The sequence below is a fragment of the Ctenopharyngodon idella genome, chromosome 18 (assembly GCF_019924925.1).
Source record: "Ctenopharyngodon idella isolate HZGC_01 chromosome 18, HZGC01, whole genome shotgun sequence".
Taxonomy (NCBI): domain Eukaryota; kingdom Metazoa; phylum Chordata; class Actinopteri; order Cypriniformes; family Xenocyprididae; genus Ctenopharyngodon; species Ctenopharyngodon idella.
In genome coordinates, this window is record NC_067237.1 from 2,424,465 (window position 1) to 2,439,772 (window position 15,308).

At 35.4% G+C, this 15,308-nt stretch overlaps 1 protein-coding gene across 1 annotated transcript; it reads right to left on the minus strand.

Moving 5' to 3' along the window:
- Window positions 1–787: 787 nt before the first annotated feature.
- smtla (somatolactin alpha) lies at window positions 788–9,579 on the minus strand. The gene is made up of 5 exons (XM_051870208.1): window positions 9,495–9,579; window positions 9,006–9,196; window positions 6,604–6,717; window positions 1,707–1,886; window positions 788–1,626 (listed from the first exon to the last, which is right to left on the minus strand). Exons 1-5 carry the CDS (start codon window positions 9,508–9,510, stop codon window positions 1,420–1,422), a joined length of 708 nt encoding a protein of 235 aa, XP_051726168.1. The 5' UTR covers window positions 9,511–9,579; the 3' UTR covers window positions 788–1,419.
- Window positions 9,580–15,308: the final 5,729 nt, after the last annotated feature.

Here is a 15,308-nt window from a genome sequence, read left to right on the forward strand (position 1 = left end):
GACAGACAGACAGACAGATAGATAGATAGATAGATGTTGTAGACAGACAGATAGATAGATAGATAGATAGATAGATAGATAGATAGATAGATAGATAGATAGATAGATAGATAGATAGATAGATGTTGTTGACAGACAGACAGACAGACAGACAGATAGATAGATAGATAGATAGATAGATAGATAGATGTTGTAGACACACAGACAGACAGACAGACAGACAGACAGACAGACAGACAGATAGATAGATAGATAGATAGATAGATAGATAGATAGATAGATAGATAGATAGATAGATGTTGTAGACAGACAGACAGATAGATAGATAGATAGATAGATAGATAGATAGATAGATAGATAGATAGATAGATAGATAGATAGATAGATAGATAGATGTTGTAGACACACAGACAGACAGACAGACAGACAGATAGATAGATAGATAGATAGATAGATAGATAGATAGACAGACAGACAGACAGACAGACAGACAGACAGACAGACAGACAGATAGATAGATAGATAGATGTTGTAGACAGACAGACAGACAGACAGACAGACAGATAGATAGATAGATAGATAGATAGATAGATGTTGTAGACAGACAGACAGACAGACAGACAGACAGACAGACAGACAGATAGATAGATAGATAGATAGATAGATAGATAGATAGATAGATAGATAGATGTTGTAGACAGACAGATAGATAGATAGATAGATAGATAGATAGATAGATAGATAGATAGATAGATAGATAGATAGATATTAAACACATAGAGATATATATATTATATGCCTCTTTTTATTTACATAGATAAGTATAATTTGATAAAGATAAAGAAAAAATATGCATATACATATCACGTTGTGTATATTGTTTTTTTTTTTTTTTTTTTTTTTTTTACAGACACAATTTACATAATTAATTCACTCTGTTCTTTCTCTTGGGCTGGCCAGAAGTTATATTTTTATCTCATGTCATGTCTCATGTAAATTTCCTCTATGTTCATCCATAAAGTAAAGCTTCGATCAAATCCCTCAGCCCACACCACAGTCTGGAAACATTTACAGTCTGCTTTGAGGCTTCATTAGCATATTTCTGTATCAGGAGCTTTTCTGTCTAACTAATACAACGGTGAAACTATCTGTAGAGACATTGAAAAACTATGTAGAGTCTGTATCGCATACAAAGTTTGGAAGAGAAGGGAGGAAATCAATAGTGCAGTATACAGATATGCTTCGTCTCCTGTTCCTCTTCAATTTACAGTAAATATCCAGAAAGCCACAGCTTTGAGCACATCACTTTCACACTCAGGGGTCTCATTTAATGTTTGCTAACTAGGGTAAGAAAGCTAATTCAATGTACACATTCAATTCTTCAGAATAAAGCATATTCTTTCCATATAAGAAGCATGTTTAGTGGGAAAGACAACTGAGCTTGTTGCTCTGGCGGCATTTGAGTAGCTTGAGGAAGGTCTCCATCTTGTGGGCGTCCTTCTTGAAGCAGGTGAGTAGGTTGTAGTCCCTGAGGACAGACTCCAGCACCTCTGGAGACTGTCCGTCGTTTGGGGCCAGCGTCTGCTCGATGACAGACGAGGACATCAGAATCCCTTCATCCAGCATCTGATAGGGAGAAACCGGTCTGAAATGATACACGTACACAAGGCTGCAATGTGTGAGATGCTGTGTTCATATTGATTTACCTTGCGGATGAGGACCACCACCCCCTGCTCAAGGCTGAGCAGTTTATCAGACACCCACTTGGTCTTGTTGAGCAGAGCGTCGGGGGCGTCGTCGTAACGATCAAGAGTAGTTTGCAGATAGAGCAGGGGTTCCATCCACGACTGCACCAGAATCAGAACCGAGTGAAGGAGCCATGTATCCTGCATAAAACACATCGAAGATGTCAAAGGGCTCTAGTTATAAAAAAATCCAATGTTCATTGATTGTTTTCATACAAAAGAGTTTGTGACAACATACTGCAACCTTTAGAGCTTCTACAGCACAAAAGGAGCATTTACTACTACGCTCTTAGAAAAAAAAAAAGAAAAAAAAAAAAAACACAGTTTAAAGGGGTCCTTGATTGTGATTTCACTTTTTTTTTTAACTTTAGTCAGTGTGTAATGTTGCTGTTTGAGCATAAACAACAACTACAAAATTGCTCAAAGTTTAAAAGAGATTACAACGGGACTACAACGAGCTTCTTCCTGGGTTAGTGACATCACAAACCCCAAAATTTACATAAACCCCGCCCCCAAGAACACACAACAAAGGGGGTGAGGCCATGTTGGGCTGCTTTAGAGAAGAGGAAGAGTTGTTGTAGTAGAGTGTTATTGTCATGCCGTCATTTTACGTCGGACTGCTTCACAAACGGGGGTCAATTCAATGCTGGATTTGCACAAAAGATTAACATGACGGCACATGCTGGTCGATGAGTTGAATCAACTCCACAGCAACTACATAAATTTATCCACTAACCATTCAGAAACGTCCAGTTTCATTATAAAAGTTGTAACTTGTTCCTGAGTCTCTCCATCAGTGTCGACTCCGGTTTGAACAATGTAAGGCTGAACACCGTTACTGACAATCCTCATTTTGGCTGCGTGAGATTCTCCAGCTTTGTTGTTGTTGAGCAACCGAAGTGCAAGCTGATGAAGCTCCGCCCTCTTTCATTATTTTTGTTTCGTTTTTGCGCACAAAAAGTATTCTCGTCGCTTCATAACATTGAGGTTGAACCACTGTAGTCACATTGAGTATTTTAGTGATGTCTTTCTGGGCCTTGAAATTGGTTATGCTGTTCATAGGGAGGTCAGAAAGCTCTCGGATTTCATCAAAAATATCTTAATTTGTGTTCCAAAGAACGACATGAGGGTGAGTAATTAATGACAGAAATTTCATTTTTGGGTGAACTGACCCTTTAAAAGTTTCTAAATATGAAATGCCTGACAGAACCCGTTAAGGTTCTATATAGACCCTTTTCTTCTAAGAGGCCATTCACACAGAACGTGTTTTTGCTGTTATAAATGCGAGACGCTGTCAGTGAAGCAGAAAACAAAAAAACAAGTGTAGAGATGCGTTTTTTTAGAAGTTAAAAGCTTATTTTAACTTTAGTGCAGCATTTTTAGAACAACGCATCATGCACGAGACGCTGCTAAAGACACGAGCGCAACGGTGAAACACATCTGTCTCGCGCGTTTACATTGAAAGACAATAGAAAAGTAGCACAGTGGAATGGAAAAATGCATTTTGTGTGAAGGACAGGTTCACAGAGCACATTTTGCTGTTAAAAATGCGAGACGTAGGTCTGTGGAACGACAAAAATGTGAGGTCTAGAGATGCGTTTTTTGAAAGTTGAACTTCTTTTAACTTGAGCAACGCTTTTTTAGAATGCCATTGCTGTGACTGGAGTCGCGTACTGTCTGAGTAGGTACTAAATTTGATTTTACTTTGTGACCGTTAAAAAAGTATGTTATATATAGTAAGAATATGGGTAGTATGAATGAAATTCTGACATACTGCATTCACCATGTTGTTACTGTCATGTGACCTACCAGTGTCAGTTGCATCGCTTCACTTCTATTCATAAATTCCCTCCCGTGACCTCACGGGATAGTAAATTGTCCATCGAATGCTCACTTCAGAATCCCTGTGGAAGTAGTATGTCACTTTTCGCCTGCTGTTTTTTGAATACTATGTATTCGGACATACTACTATGTTGGTGTACTGTTTTTGCATACTATGGTCCTTTCCCAAATGGCACCCTAAACACTCGTGGTCTTCCTACGAGTCCACACTTTTGTGATGTAACGCCGCAAGAAGAAGACTGTTGCGGAAATTTCTTCTGAAATTTAAAATGACAAATGGGATGACCTACGGTCTCATGCACTTAACGGACACACGCGCAGCAGCGCAACAGTTAAAGACGTCCATCTAACGCATGTTTACATTGGGAAAAACAATGAAAAAAAAGTAGCACAGTGGAATGGAAAAACATGTTCTGTGTGAATGGCCCATAAGAGTGTAAGCTGCAAAAATGACACTTTCTGAACTTCTGACTTCAGAAACACAAGTGCATTAACACACAATCACCTGCATTTTCAATGAAGAATGTTTGGTGTTCAGAAACCAGACCACCAAGTCATGGCGAATTATTCCTAAACACTAGAAAAAGATATACACAAATCCAGTTTGCAAACAACAACCGATAAGAGGTTTGTTACGTCAGTTTGACCTTAACATTTCAGAATTTATTTTGTGAACCCGTGTCAGCAGACATTGCAAAGAGGCTGTTGTTGAAAAATGAGGCATCAGAAACTATTCTGGACATGACATGCAAGCCTTGATTTCACATGCGGAAAGGGCATTTATAAGCACAGTCGCAAACAAATATGTCCTGTTTAATACTAAAGGTCAGAGAGAGATGGAAATGACATAAAAAAATATATATATGACTGTTTTTGACTTAGCATTTTAAGTGTATCTCAGGTGTAAACAAACATAATAATATAATGTGACCCCATTCACAGACTCCAAACTTTAAACGCACTAAACATTGTGAATACAGTAGTCAAGACTACAGCCTTCATAAAGCAGCACAACCGAGGTTAGGGGAGGTAATCCATTTTCAATGTTTTTGCAATGTTTTTTATATACTGTAGCTCCAGAAGAATTTTCAGAGACTGTAAAATGTCTAAATCAAATGGAAATATGTGTCTACTTTGGCTGCGTACAGTGGTTAGCGTGACAAGACTCATTACCTAGGAAGAAGCTAAAGCACTTTGCAGGGAATGTTGAAATCTATTTTAGCAGGTGGAAAAAAAAAAAAAAAAAAAAAAAAAAAGATATATTGAAAAGAAAACAGTCCATTTAGTGATAGAGGCAATTTTGTTCTAAAGACAGGTTAGTCTCTCAGTTGAAAGAGCTGTCACACAATAGTGCATTAGATGAACAAGACAGCCTGTAGTCGCAGTCTTTCACACAATACCAGTTAAACAGAGCTCATTTGTTCAGGGCTGGAAAACATGGTTCGAGTGAACGCTTTACAGTGAACGCTTAACCTGTATTCAAATGCATGGATGTGGATGCTGTTTAAGGAGATTAACATGCATATTCTCAATATTTCAAGTGGCATTTTAAGAATAACACCAGCAAAAAATAAAAATTAATTAATTAATTAATTAATTGAGAGAGAGAGAGAGAGAGAGAGAGAGAGAGAGAGAGAGAGAGAGAGAAACTATTTGTTAACTAATAAATAAATAAATAAATAAACAAACATAATTCAAGATGAAAACAAAATGTATTCTTCTATGAAATCCTAATCTCTTAAGTTTACGGTTTTAAGCATGTTTAGATTCTTATTAGTGGAAAGCAAGGAAAAAAACACAGATTAAGACACTATTTTGCATTGTATCGCTTAATTTAAAAGATGTACTTTCAAGTGTCACCATAAATGAAGATCCACAGAAACATAATCCACAAAAAAAAAAAAAAAAAAAAAAAAAATAGACCGAAATATCAAAATTAAGAACTACGATACTTATTAAACAAGCTAAAACTTGTCTGGGAGGCTGAAAACTCTCGAATCTATAAGGCTTCTCACTTTACAGCACAAGCTTATACACTGCAAAAAATGATCATCTTAGTATTTTTGTCTTGTTTTTTTAGTAGAAATATCTAAACATTCTTAAACCAAAATACATTTACTTGACAAGAAAAATGACTTACGATAGTAAGTCTTATTTTCTGAAAAATGTGTCGAAATAAAGTGAGTTTATGCATAAAACACACACACACACACACACACACACACACACACAAAAATCTGCCAGTGGGGTCAGAAAAATAAGCTTAATTTCAAGAGAAAACAAGATTTTTTTCTTACCCCTTTGGCAGATTTTTTTCAATTATAAAGTCACTTAATTTTGATATATTTTTCAGATTTTTTTTTTTTTTTTTTTTTTTTGCTTCCCATGCATCTTGATTTAAGAATATCTTTACATATTTGTACTGGAAAACAAGATGAAAATACTCAGTAATCAAATATTTTTTGTAATGGAGGTCAGCTCGCAGGTCACACGTGTGCATTGAATTTGTTTTGCACTAATCAGTTTTTCCACAAGGTGGCAGTACTGGCCTGGGCCGTTGTTTCACAGTAGAAAACGAAACTAAAACGGAACAACAACAATAAAATACCGTGCAACAACAAGTGACACCTTCACTGACAAGCTCTTGTGTGAGGGGGTCATGAGAGAGCTGCAACTTGTAATTTAAAAGAATACAAACACATTTTTATCGGTAATAACTTCTGGAGAAAATAGAGCAGACACTGGACAAAGATGAAACTTTCTAGAGCGCATGTGTTGACCGCATGCATTCACGCATGCTGTCAAATGGAGTACTTTGAAAAGCTATGCATTCGATAAAAAAGAAGTATACTTTGGGCTTTATAGACTCGAGATGTTTTAGCTAGTTTGATATGTATGATCATATCAGTTTCTTAATTTTGATATTTCCTTCCTCCTTTCCATTTTTTGCAGTGTATTTCCAATTACTAATCAATGAAACACACAACGCTAAGGCGACCCACTCCCATCTCCTCACCGATATCTGCTGAATCTCACTCTTGGAGCCTGGGATCGGGAAGGGCTTGCTGTGGCACATGTTTCCTGCCTGATTTCTTAAAGTATGCAGAGGGTATGGGACAAACATCTCCTCCTGTTGGACACACAGTAACAAGAGTTGACTGCACTGTTTGTTTATCTGTTTTAAGGGTTGTGAATGTGTCATTTAGGCTGCATTCAGTTTGACTAATTTAAGAGTTTCAGATCAGTGCCAATAATTCACGCACACCAGGTGGTAGAAAAGCTTTCCATATAAATATCTGAATGGAGATTTGAAATGAGAAATGAAATTATACCAGTGTTCTCTGCATGTTTTCCCACTGCGAGGAGACAATCCACCTAAGAACGGTGAAATAATCTAACAAGACTGATAGGCATCTCACAGTGTCTGATTATTCATTAAGATTATAGTCTCATTAATTCAAAGTCATGCACACAGCCGGCAATAATGAGGCAAGGTTGATTAAATGAGACAGAATAATGACATTAAATGAAAGAAAACTTGCTATCAGTCTGGGTAATAATATCTCAGCTGATGAGATGAAATGAAATTGGTTATCTGATTCTGTTGATTTATTTTTATTTTTTTTATTTTATTTATTTATTTATTTTTTCAGAAGGAAAAAAACAAAACAAACAAACAGGTAACACTTTATTTTGATGCTCCCCTTTAGACCTTCTGTCGGCTATAAGTAACTTTGCAACAAGTCAACTATCTGAGTATTAGTCGACGGTCTGCTTAATATCTGCTAACACTTTATTTTGATGCTTCCCAACAGACATTCTACTGACTATAAGTAACTTTGCAAGTACATGTCAACTTATTCTACTAACCATAACCCTAAGCTAACAGTCTACGAATACTTTAATGAGAGTGAGTTGACATGTACAGTTGCATGAAAAAGTATGGGAACCACTTGCAGAATCTGTGAAAATGTGAGTAAGTTTAACAAAATAAAAGAGATCAATACAAAATGCATGTTATTTTTTTACTTAGTACTGTCCTGAGTAAGATATATTACATAAAAGATGTTCACATATAGCCCACAAAAAAAAAAAAAAAAAAAAAAAAAAAAAAGCTTAATTTATTAAAATAACCTTGTTCAAAAGTTTGTGAACCATTGATTCTTAATGCTGTGTGTGGTTACCTGGATGATCCACAACTGTTTTTTTTTTTTGTTGTTTTGTGATGGTTCTTCATGAGTCCCTTGTTTGTTCTGAGCAGTTAAACTGAGCTCTGTTCTTCAGAAAAATCCTCCAGGTCCTGCAGATTCTTCAGTTTTCAAGCATATTTTGCATATTTGAACCCTTACCAGCAGTGACTGTATGATTCTGAGATCCATCTTTTCACACTGAGGACAACTGAGGGACTCAAACACAACTATTAAAAAAGGTTCAAACATTCACTGATGCTTCAGAAGGAAACATGATGCATTAAGAGCCGGGGGGTGAAAACTTTTGAACAGGATAAAGATGTCCAAATTTTTCTTATTTTGTTGAAATTTTTTTTTCTTTTTTTCTCATTTAGTATTGCCCTTCGAAAGCAACAGAAGATACTTGCATGTTTCCCGGAAGATAAATTAAGTACAATTTACATTGATCTTCAAATTCAAAAATGTTTTCACCCCCTGACTCTTAATGCATCGTGTTTCCTTCTGGAGCATCAGTGAATGTTTGAACCTTTTTTAATAGTTGTGTTTGAGTCCCTCAGTTGTCCTCAGTGTGAAAAGATGGATCTCAAAATCATTCAGTCACTGCTGGAAAGGGTTCAAATATACAAAAATCATTGAAACTGAAGAATCTGCAGGACGTGGTGGATTTTTCTGAAGAACAGAGCTCAGTTTAACTGCTCAGGACAAACAAGGGACTCATGAACAACCATCACACAACAAAACAAAAACAAAAACAGTCGTAGATCATCCAGGTAACCACACACAGTATTAAGAATCAAGGGTTCACAAACTTTTGAACAGGATTATTTTCATAAATTCAGCTATTTTTTTTTTTTGTCTTGTAGACTTTATGTAAACATCGTTTATGTAAAATATCTTACTCAGGACAGTACTAAATAAAAAATAACATACATTTTGTATGATCCCTCTTATTTTGTTAAAATTATTCACATTTTCACAGATTCTACAAGTGGTTCCCAAATTTTTTCATGCAACTGTAGGTTCAACGATAAGAGGACCATCAAAATGAAGTGTAACCAAAAAGCATGCAGAGATTTAGCAACATTTCATATATTTACAAACTAAAATACAACTTAATATGCTGTAATAAATCATTTCATATGTTGTGCTACACAGTGAACATGTAATACAAGACTTAAGTTAATAGTAAAGATCAACAGACTTTGATTGACAGAGATGGTTCACTCACAAAAAGAGTGCATGACTCTTCAGAGACACGGTAGATGAGCTCTGCATGTTGGATGACACGATCTAGAAGTTTCTCTTGGGAGATTGAAGTACAGTGGGTGAGAGATCCCGTCTCGTCCTTGCAGTCCAGAGGAACGGCATGAGAAACCCAGAAGCGGCACAGAGACACACAACACAGCCAGACCTGCAGAACTAATGAAACACACACACACACACACACACACACACACACACACACACACACACACACACACACACACACACACACACACACACACACACACACACACATGTGACAAGATCATTTTGCTGAAGAAACATGCTTTGAAAAGTCTGTTTAAGAAATATTTTTGCTTCCTGTAGACTGACTATTTGAAATATGTTTAATAAGCGAGCACTGTGTTCTTCACAAAGCTAAGGCAGTTCTTTCAGGCTATAGCTGTAGGCAGATTTCCTTGAAAAATCTAATAAAGATCTGGAGTCAATGTACCTTTAACCCTGTTCATTTTGCACAGATTGTTTTGCCTGTACTAGAGGCACACACTGCCTTTATATAGCAGTCAGAGGTGTTCTCAGAGATCCATAGATTCATGAACTCACCTGCTTGAGTGTAAGAAGAGACGTGGCCTTCTCCTCAGACTCCTTCATATGCAGGCCTTTCACCTGAGATGTGAAAGATATCTCAAGAATACGAGAATAGATGAGTAATGCCACCAAAAATAATCCAGTTTTTATTAATGAATGGGAAGTTACTAAAAATATAGCTTCCCAAGATACAAACAACTTATTTATAGCTACAGTCAAGCTATGCTTTTAAATATTAGTAAAACAAGTAGTTTGTTGTAAACTACAAAAAGTATGCTTATACAGTATATTATATATAAATATATATATATATATATATATATATACTTTAGTTCAGGGTCCAATTCTCATTATCCAATTCTCATTCTCAACTAACTATTATCTAGGACTTTTGCCTCAATAAACTCCTGATTACTGCTTAAGATAGTTGTTAAGTTTAGGTATTGATTAAGGGATGTAGAATATGATCATACAGAATGAGACATTATTATATGCTTTATAAGTACTAATACACAGCCAATATCCTAGTAATATGCATACTAATAAGCAACTACAGTGCCACTTGAAAGTTTGTGAACCCCTTGGAGAATCTGTGAAAATGTGAAAAATTAACAAAATAAGGGAGATAATACAAAATGCATGTTATTTTTTTATTTAGTACTGTCCTGAGTAAGATATTTTACATAAAAGATGTTTACATATAATTCACAAGACAAAAAAAAAAATGACCCCATTCAAAAGTTTGTGAACCATTGATTCTTAATACTGTGTGTGGTTACCTGGATGATCCACAACTGTTTTTTTTGTTTTGTGACGGTTGTTCATGAGTCCCTTGTTTATTCTGAGCAGTTAAATTGCCCAGCGTTCTTCAGAAAAATCCTCCATGCCCTGCAGATTTCAAGCATCTTTTGCATATTTGAACCCTTTACAACAGTGACTGTATGATTTTGAGATCCATCTTTTCACACTGAGGACAACTGAGGGACTCAAACACAACTATTAAAAAAGGTTCAAACATTCACTGATGCTCCAGAAGGAAACACGATGCATTATTAGACGGGGGGTGAAAACTTTTTGAATTTGAAGATCAAGGTAAATTGTACTTAATTTGTCTCCGGGAAACATGTAGGTATCTTCTGTTGCTTCCAAAGGGCAAATGAAGAAAACTGATATTTAAACAAAATAAGAAAAATGTGGACATCTTCATCCTGTTCAAAAGGTTTTCACCCCCGACTCTCAATGCATCGTGTTTCCTTCTGAAGCATCAGTGAATGTTTGAACCTTTTTTAATAGCTGTGTTTGAGTCCCTCAGTTGTCCTCCATGTGAAAAAATGGATCTCAAAATCATTCAGTCACTGCTGGAAAGGGTTCAAATATGCAAAAGATGCTTGAAATCTGAAGAATCTGCAGGGCCTGGAGGATTTTTCTGAAGAACAGAGCTCAGTTTAACTGCTCAGGACAAACAAAGGACTCATGAACAACCATCACAAAACCAAACAAAAAACAGTTGTGGATCATCCAGGTAACCACACACAGTATTAAGAATCAAGGGTTCACAAACTTTTGAACGGGGTCATTTTAATAAATTCAGCTTGTGAATTATATGTAAACATCTTTTATGTAAAATATCTTAATCAGGACAGCACCAAATAAAAAATAACATGCATTTTGTATTATCTCTTTTATTTGTTAAAATTTTTCACATTTTCAGAGATTCTGCAAGGGGTTCACAAACTTTCAAGTGGCACTGTAATAATGAGAATTGGACCCTAAACTAAAGTGTTACTGTAAATGTAATGTATATCTTGATATCTGTTTTTTTTTTTTTTTTTTTTTTGTTGCAATGCATTTGTCTCGAACCTGAGGTACATGTCTGTCTAGCACAGGATTTCTACTCCTGGTTTACTTCTTTGTTTTATAGGCATTGTTCACCCCAAAATGAAAATTCTATCATTATTTACTCATTATTTACTCACCTTCATGTTGTTCCAAAAGTTGTGATAGTGTTTTCTTCCCTACTGTGAAGTATATCTGAGGGAAACAGCTTCTCAAACAAGAACAAATGTAGGACAGGGCTTGATTTTGTCCCATGGGGAATTGATTGGATGGTTGTGGTTTGCTATTGGTGGATCTCATGTGAGTGACAGGTTGCCCTCGCTCTCAACTAGTTCTCAAATAGTGAGAACTGGACCCTAAAATAAAGTGTTACCAAAAAAGCATATGTTTTTGTTTTGATTTTTTTTTTTTTTTTTGTAAGCTTGAGGTTCTCTTGCATCCTATTATCATTGTAATTTATTTCATTCTTTTTATTGGAGATTTTATATTATTAATATTTCTTCAAAGCATTTTTTTTTCTTGCCGTAGGGAAGCAGGCGATCGTGTTCCGGTTGCCGTCTCTGTTGAAGAGACGAGGTGATGTGTCTCTGTGATTTGCAAGTTCTTCAAAGATCTGCTCGTGTGTGTAGATGCTATAGGCTGCCAGCCAAAAGAGTCTCTCTCAGAACATAATCCACATCGGGATACCGAAATAATGCCGTTGCAGGTGGGCGGCGGACTTCATTAAGTCCTGAACATTGCAATTCTCTTCTCGATTATGATGTGTCCTACATATTTTAGTCCCCAAACCACACAAATGTGGCTTAATCCAATTTGAGCATTAAAAGGGATGGATTGAGTCTGTAAATTTCAGAATTAAGCCCACTTTGTTGGACTGATTCACATTACAGCGGAACCAACAGACATTATATTACAGCTGTATCGCTGTGTTTATCTATTTATGTAAACCAAAGCACCTACTCTATAATAAGGGTTTAATATATGTTACATTTTCAAGGCAAAGCCGGAATGTTCCAGAAAATCTCTTCGTTTCAGCACAAAAACGGAAATGTCCTTGGCAACAAACAAGTTAATATCTTATTATTTGCAAAACTTGTGCTGCTCTTCACTAAATTGACTTCAAATGGGCTAAATTAATTGAAAACTCAGTTCTTAATAACAGCTTCTATATCAGTCTGTCTTGTCCTTTCTTTGTCCTTTGGGACATTTGCAACGAATCAGTGATTTTTAGGGGTCACAGCAGTTCACTTCACAGTTTTAAAGGGTCTGTCTCTGTGCCAATGAGAGCGGGAGGCCGAGAAACTGTAGCTGTCTAAAGACTCACACTTACGCAGGTCAGACGTCAGAGAGACGTTACTTATTCACACATCTTCCTTCAGACACCTGCAGCCCAAAGTGTTTTATCACCCGTCCGGCAACCCACCCACCCAAACCATTTAAACCTCTTAATCTCTTAATCTACTCTTAATCTCGGTCCACGTGTCAGTTTTCATCTCATTAATATGCAGTTTTTTTGACTAGAGCAAAAGGTGTGCTGACATAAATAAACTACATGAATGATTATGTAAATCATTGTCTTTGTCTTGTTTTCATGTACAAATATCTTACAGTACCAACATTCTTAAAGTCCCCCTGAAATAAGTTTATTCTTTAAAACTCATCTTTGATAACCAAAATGACATATTTATTATTATTTTTTTTTTTTCTGTGAAAATAATTTCTTCATGCCTTAAAATAGCTTGAATATAACTCTACACCCTCGCTTCATTTTGTATACCATGCATATGCAAATTAGCCCCGCCTCCACTCAATCTTGCCTGCTCCACTTGGTCAACGAAACGCTACACAAGTGGAAAAATATTGGTTTAATTCAGAAACTAGAAACTTTTGTCTTGTCTTGAAGCATATTAAAAACACCACACAGACATATGAGCAACATTAAAACCTTTTTTTTTTTTTTTTTTTAACCACAGCTTTTAAATCAAGATATATTTACTTGAGAAGAAGTCTTGTTTTCTGAAATATTTATCAATATTAAGTGGGTTTATGCTTAAAATAAGAACATCTGCCTAATTCAAAAGGCGAAGAAAAAAAAAATTATCTTATCCCATTGGCAGTTTTTTTTTTTTTTTTTTTCTTCTTTTAAGCATAAACTCTTTTTTAAGAAAACAAGACTTAACAATGTAATGTCATTAATGTCATTTTGCTTCTCAAGTCAATGTATCTTGATTTTAAGAATTTTAGATATTTGTACTGGAACAAAAGACAAAAAGTTTTGCAGCGTATGCAAATATAAATATGCTGCAATCACACATTTATACAAATAAATAAACAAATACATACATTAATATATTTAAATGGTCCATCTACCCTTTATACTTTTCACACCTTTCTTTTGTTGATAAATATAGGTAATAGTGTTTTCCTTATCTTTTTATTTATTCATTTTTGTTTTGTATTAGCTAGATCCTTTCTGATAAATGTTGTTTCTTCACAGTAAGTAAATTGATTTCTAGGTTGTGAAATATAAAATAACCAATAGACAAACATATATATATATATATATATATATATATATATATATATATATATATATATATATATATGTCCAGTTGCTCATTTTTTGTCTCCCTTGTTGTTTTCTTTCAGAAAATAATCATATTCATAAAATCAGTTCACACTGTGATCAAGTTCTGCCACATGTATTTTTTTCCACTATAAAACCTTTTTGAAAATTAATAAAGCAAAATTAAACATCAACAAAAAAAAAATAATGCAATCAGGTGTAGCAAACTGTGCAATTATTTAATTAGCACTAGCTATTATCTCCCCAAAAAATAATTACAAGGTCAAGCATGTCCTGCATTCACTAAGCTCAAAGCAAAAAGTTTAATGACAAAAGAGATGTCTTCAAGACCCCCTATAGGTGAGGTTCAAACACACAACCAGAGCCCAAAATGGCCCAATGCCATGTCAACTCCAAAGAGACCAGACTGAGAGTCAGCAAACATCAAATCCTGAAATAAATTTCAAGCCAAACTGGAAAGAAGAAGAAGAAGAAGAAGAAGAAGAAGAAGAAGAAGAAAAGAAGAAGAAGAAGAAAAGAAGAAGAAGAAGAAGAAGAAGAAGAAGAAGAAGAAGAAGAAGAAGAAGAAGAAGAAGAAGAAGAAGAAGAAGAAGAAGAAGAAGAAGAAGAAGAAGAAGAAGAAGAAGAAGAAGAAGAAGAAGAAGAAGAAGAAGAAGAAGAAGAAGAAGAAGAAGAAGAAGAAGAAGAAGAAGAGAAGAAGAAGAAGAAGAAGAAGAAGAAGAAGAAGAAGAAGAAGAAGAAGAAGAAGAAGAAGAAGAAGAAGAAGAAGAAGAAGAAGAAGAAGAAGAAGAAGAAGAAGAAGAAGAAGAAGAAGAAGAAGAAGAAGAAGAAGAAGAAGAAGAAGAAGAAGAAGAAGAAGAAGAAGAAGAAGAAGAAGAAGAAGAAGAAGAAGAAGAAGAAGAAGAAGAAGAAGAAGAAGAAGAAGAAGAAGAAGAAGAAGAAGAAGAAGAAGAAGAAGAAGAAGAAGAAGAAGAAGAAGAAGAAGAAGAAGAAGAAGAAGAAGAAGAAGAAGAAGAGAAGAAGAAGAAGAAGAAGAAGAAGAAGAAGAAGAAGAAGAAGAAGAAGAAGAAGAAGAAGAAGAAAAGAAGAAGAAGAAGAAAAGAAGAAGAAGAAGAAGAAGAAGAAGAAGAAGAAGAAGTGGATTTAAAGAGAGATTAAAACTTTAGGCCAAACAGAGCCAAAGACTATAGAATAACACAAGACATGTCACTTATCCCAATATGTCGGAATAAGTTCCGCCTTCTAAATAAGAGCCAATCGCCAATTGGTAAAGTCATTGTGTCACTGCAGCGGCTG